At 42.7% G+C, this 5,694-nt stretch overlaps 1 protein-coding gene across 4 annotated transcripts in view; it reads right to left on the bottom strand.

Moving 5' to 3' along the window:
* Positions 1 to 580: 580 nt before the first annotated feature.
* The window catches only part of dgo (ankyrin repeat domain containing protein 6 diego), a 325,069-nt gene continuing 319,955 nt past the window's right edge, over positions 581 to 5,694 (bottom strand). For 3 of the 4 annotated variants that reach the window (XM_070090997.1, XM_070090996.1, XM_070090998.1), the window contains 4 exons: positions 3,018 to 3,229; positions 1,728 to 2,747; positions 1,354 to 1,538; positions 581 to 887 (listed from right to left, as the gene is read on the bottom strand). In XM_070090997.1, coding sequence (XP_069947098.1) covers positions 619 to 887; positions 1,354 to 1,538; positions 1,728 to 2,747; positions 3,018 to 3,229 — 1,686 coding nt within the window. In that variant the 3' untranslated portion in view covers positions 581 to 618. The remainder of the gene's footprint in view (positions 888 to 1,353; positions 1,539 to 1,727; positions 2,748 to 3,017; positions 3,230 to 5,694) is intronic. The other variant, XR_011392731.1, reaches the window with a different exon arrangement.

Genomic DNA, 5,694 nt, shown 5'->3' with positions numbered 1-5,694 from the left:
ACGACATTATATATATATATATATATATGTCGTGCCGAATAGGCAGAACTTGCGATCTTGGCTTAAATAGCAACGTTCATCTTGCCATATAGGACAAGTGAAAATTTGTGTATGCAATAATTTCGCCAAAATCATTCTCAACCTAACGAAAAAAATATATTTCACTGTGTTTGTTTAGTATTAAATTATTGTAAACAAATCTAAAATATATTTAGCTGGGTTAGGCTAAAATAAATTGTTCTTGTTATAATAAGGTTAGGTAAGTTTTCTAAGTTCCTTTTGGTGCAAAATTATAGATTTTTACAACAACATTAATGAAAAAAATATATCTTTAAACGTATAAGAGAAAATTTTAGAAAGGACTTAATTTTAAATGAGTTCTTGCTAATTGACCAGTTTTACATATTCGGCACGACATATATATATATATATATATATATATATATATATATATATATATATATATATATATATATATATATATATATATATATATATATAATATATATATATATATAATATATATATATATATATATATATATATATATATATATATATATATATATATATATATATATATATATATACTGGTTTAATTGGAGAAGTATCAGAGGAGTCAGACGAGAGAGGATTCTCCAATGATGACTGTGTCGCTGCCCAGATGAGGAGTGGAGAACCTGGTTGGGGTGGTGGTGTGCTGGGGTCCTGGTGGAACCAGACCGTTGGAGTACCGTGTCCCAGGAGCTCCAGGGTAGGTCGGCTCCCTCCCTGGCTGTCTGCTGGAGTCGTGCTTCTGAGCTCCGGTGTAGGAGAGGTGTCTGCTGGGTTCTGAAGCAGCCGCTGCAGGATGTTTCAGCTCGCTTTCTGACGGCATTTCCTGCGCGCCTAGTCCAGGAAATATCACAGGTAAGCTGATCGTCAACAGAAAATCAGATTAATATTTTGACAAGATACAATAAATTTTATGCCTTTGACAGTCAAGGTTTCAATGGTGAGTAGAAACAGGTAACGCATTTGTATTGCGCTTACCGTGTGAAGAACTGAGCCTCCACTACTCCTTTAAATAGTAACCCACTTGGGTTGAACGTTTCACATAAATATAGTAATCGTCTTCCACCTTTTCAGATTTAACGAAGTATAATTACTGCATATTATGCCTCAATGATGAAGGTGGTAGAGTTTCCTGTCAGAAAAATGACTCCTGACATGGACCTCTGAAAGATGATAGACTCGTTAAGTGGTCCAGCATCTCCTGTCCTTCTAAAGCTACGCTTTATATGTTATATACTAATGATATACATGTTATTTGACTAAAATCAGATGCTTTTAAACCTACCTGCAGATTTCTTACCTGAGAGTGCGGGCGAGGGACCCTGGGAGCCTGTGCAAAGTCTGGTGGAATATCCAGAGTCGTTGTGGGAATCATGCTCAATGGAAGACTCCAGGTTGCTTCTTCCTACTCCTCTGACAGCCTCCAGGTGGCCCTCTGCCAGGTAGCCATCGTAGAGCCGTCTCACTGCCTGCTGGATCCTGTATCTGCAACACAAAACACAGCGTCAGTCACCATAAATACATATAAAGCATAAATTTTGACCTCAGAATTGTTTTGGAGTAAAATAAAACGGTGCAATAACATTGCAGAGATAATTTTTAAGTGTAGATTATTGTTTAAGATAATCGTAAAACATTCTAAGACCCATTTCTTACTGATTATAGTCAATTTACCTGTCCATGTCTAGGTAGGTTGTAGCGTCAAAGTCCTCTTGTGGTTGTGCTAGGTTGGCATGGTATGTCTCTGCAGTCTGACCTTCTGGAGCAGAGGGGTATTTTTGGTATTGTGAGTAAGTCTCATATCCCGCTTTAGTTACCTTGGGTTCTGCTGGGGCAGTGGCTATGTGTGGAGGTTGAACTAGCGGATTACGTCCACGCAGGTCACCGTGCATATAAGGATTAGTGTTGCGGTAATCGTAGCGGCTGTACCCACTCCAGCCTTGTGGCTGGTGGACCTCGCTTTCGTCCTTGTTTCCATCATGACGTGTGTCTTCAGAACGTCCGTATGTCTTTGGTATGGCGCCATTTTCAGCTTGAGATTGAGAGACTCTAAGGTTGTCAACTGCCTGGTTGAGGTCTGTGTGATGTAGAGAAGGTCTGGCATGAGCAGCAGTGGGTGCGTCAGCTTGTGAAGGTATGTTGGAGCGACGCAGAAGGGGTGATGGGTTGCCAGGGGAAAATCGGTTCATATTCGCGGCCATTGGGGAGCTCTGAACTGAAGATCCATTCATTCCTCGACTACTTCTGCTTCCTCGTCGGCCAGCTGAGACGTCACTGCTTGCTGAGTCATTTAACATGTCTTTACTGTGTGACATTCTAACAGGACTCTGACCTCGAGGTCTTTCCGATGAAGTCTGTTCATTTAGTGTGCTTCGTGACTGACGTAAGACCTGACGAGCGTCTAGCGAATGACTACGGCTCCCTGCCCCTCTGGTGTGAGTGTAGCCTCGACTACCAGTGGAGAGACTCCTGGAGGGGTGGTCAGTAGGTGAGGGGCAGCGGAGGACCCCGGGCACGAGAGAAGGCATAGGTTTTGGGGAATCATATATGACTACGTCAGCTTCATCGTGAATGCTTTGTGGAATGTTGTACATGGAAGTTGGATGATCGAGTACTCTCAAGCCCTTGTAAACAGAGTCACGATCGCTTTCTCCCTCTTCTCGATACTCTGACACAGCTTCCTCTGACCGAGATCTAGTAAAGATAAAATATAAAGATTTACTTAGAAGATATATTAACGTGGAAGATAAATCAGGACGTTCAATATATACTCAGCACCATTCTTAAAGCCTTCCTCAGCAAGAGCTACTCTCACTTTCTTTTTACATTAAAATGGTCTAAGAATATTGTTCAATTAATCGATAAAATATGACGTGAAAAGGGAAGACATCTTTTGCTATACCAAAAATAAGAAAAAGTATGAAACGTAAACATAGAAAGCAGTGACTAGGTTGCCTGACTTACCTGGTGAGAGGGAACAAGCCAGTGAGCGGGTCCCTGGCTCTCCTGAAGACGCAGGTCTTGGGGTTGTGTGGGTGTGGTGGGTTAGTATCTCGTGCTGCTAGGCGTCTCTCCACCCACTGCTGCAGCTGGGAGATTCTCATCTCAGCTTGCAACTCTCGCGTAGTCTTGGTTCTTTCTGCACGCTGTCGACACTCCTCTTTCTCATCCGCTAGCTGTCAACGTGAGGTGTGGTTCATATGAGTTCATTTCTTTTTATACAGTAGCAAATGACATTTGAGTAGCAGATTTTTTATATATGAAGCAATGGGGTGGTAAAGGAAAGAAATATCTGAACAGCTTCGGTGAAAAACCTTGAGGTTTTGCTCTGAAGGACGTTTATTCTCTTCTCTGAGGCTGTGAGTCCCCGGTCACCACTGGAGGTGGTGCCTCTCAACATTGCTTTGAAGAGATGTACTTTTCATAAAATAATACTTATACAGTAAATAAAATAAAATATCATCGTCTATGATTATTACACAGACGCCTCATGAAACACTAAAATGAACAAGGGTATTAGGGAAGACATTGTGGTGGTGTTAGTTGCAATAATGTGACCATATATTTAAAGGGAGTACACAACTCACAAGCAGCTGAGTGTAAACAAACACTGACGCAACAGTAAAAGGGTGACAAAACTTTGTGGCAGGAGGATAACGTTTTAAGATTCTCTAAGATAAATGACTCTTCAAGGCCTTCACTGGCCTTGATGCCAGAGAAGGGATCTTGATTCAAAGAACTGGAGCTATCCTCCACTTTCTCTGATCAAACCTGATACTTCTTATTTCCTATTCAGCAGGTGATTTATGATCTACGGGATTAGCGTTTCCCATAGATAAAGTAATAATACTAATTTTATAGTCACTTGCATTCCAGGATACTGGTGATATTTTTACTAGTAAAAGTTAAACAATGCATGAATTCTTAAGAGTAATATTTACACTAAATGTAATGGTTGGTATCGATTACACGAGGGTCAATAATGCTGAAGTTAATGTGGACACCACCAGCTGAACAACTCTCAGGGTATACACACTGACACACACACACACACACACACACACACACACACACACACACACACACACACTAGATGAGACAGGAGAAAGAGACTACATAGCAGGTACACTTCAGTCTGGGGAACACAAAGTGGTCATTGCAGTGATGTATAATCCACCACAGAACTGCAGGAGGCCAAGAGAGGAATATGAAGAGAGCAACAGAGCAATGGTGGACACACTTGCTGAGGTGGCAAGAAGAGCTCACTCCAGCAGAGCAAAGTTGCTGGTTATGGGGGATTTCAACCACAGGGAGATTGACTGGGAAAACCTGGAGCCACATGGGGGTCCCGAAACATGGAGAGCCAGGATGTTGGACGTGGTGCTGGAAAACCTCATGCACCAACATGTTAAGGACACTACCAGAGTGAGAGGGGAGGATGAACCAGCAAGATTGGATCTTGTGTTCACCCTGGGCAGCTCAGACATTGAGGACATCAAGTATGAGAGTCCCCTAGGAGCTAGCGACCACGTGGTTCTGTGCTTTGAATACATAGTAGAGCTGCAAGTGGAGAGAATAACAGGAGTAGAATGGGAAAAGCCTGACTATAAAAGAGGGGACTACATAGGGTTGAAGAACTTCCTGCGGGAGGTCCAGTGGGACAGAGAACTGGCAGGAAAGCCAGTAAATGAAATGATGGAATATGTAGCAACAAAATGCAAGGAGGCAGTGGAAAGGTTCATTCCCAAGGGCAACAGTAACAACGGGAAGACCAGAACAAGCCCCTGGTTTACCCGACGGTGTAAGGAGGCAAAAACAAAGTGCAATAGAGAATGGAAAAAGTACAGAAGGCAGAGAACACACGAAAATAGGGAGATCAGTCGCAGAGCCAGGAACGAGTACGCACAGGTAAGGAGGGAGGCCCAGCGACAGTATGAAAATGACATAGCATCGAGAATCAAGACTGACCCGAAACTGTTGTATAGCCACATCAGGAGGAAGACAAGAGTCAAAGACCAGGTGATCAGATTAAGGACAGAAGGTGGAGAACTCACAAGAAATGATCAGGAGGTATGTGAGGAGCTGAACAGGAGATTTAAGGAAGTTTTTACAGTAGAGACAGGAAGGGCTGTGGGAAGACAGCACAGAAGGGAACATCAAGAGGGAATATACCAACAAGTGTTGGATGACATACGAACAACTGAGGAGGAGGTGAAGAAGCTCTTAAGTGACCTTGACACCTCAAAGGCGATGGGACCGGACAACATCTCCCCATGGGTCCTTAGAGAAGGAGCAGAGATGCTGTGTGTGCCTCTAACCACAATCTTCAACACATCCCTTGAAACTGGGCAACTACCTGAGAAATGGAAGACAGCTAATGTAGTCCCCATATTTAAGAAAGGAAACAGAAACGAGGCACTAAACTACAGACCTGTGTCTCTGACATGTATTGTGTGCAAAGTCATGGAGATTATCAGGAGGAGAGTGGTCGAACACCTGGAAAGGAACAAGATTATAAATGAAAACCAGCATGGGTTCATGGAAGGCAAATCTTGTATCACAAACCTCCTGGAGTTTTATGACAAGGTAACAGAAGTAAGACACGAGAGAGAGGGTTGGGTAGATTGCGTTTTCCTAGACT

This window comes from Cherax quadricarinatus, chromosome 33 (assembly GCF_038502225.1).
Source record: "Cherax quadricarinatus isolate ZL_2023a chromosome 33, ASM3850222v1, whole genome shotgun sequence".
Classification (NCBI taxonomy): Eukaryota; Metazoa; Arthropoda; class Malacostraca; order Decapoda; family Parastacidae; genus Cherax; species Cherax quadricarinatus.
The sequence above is the reverse complement of the archived record's forward strand: the minus strand, read 5'-3'. Positions and strand labels throughout refer to the sequence as shown.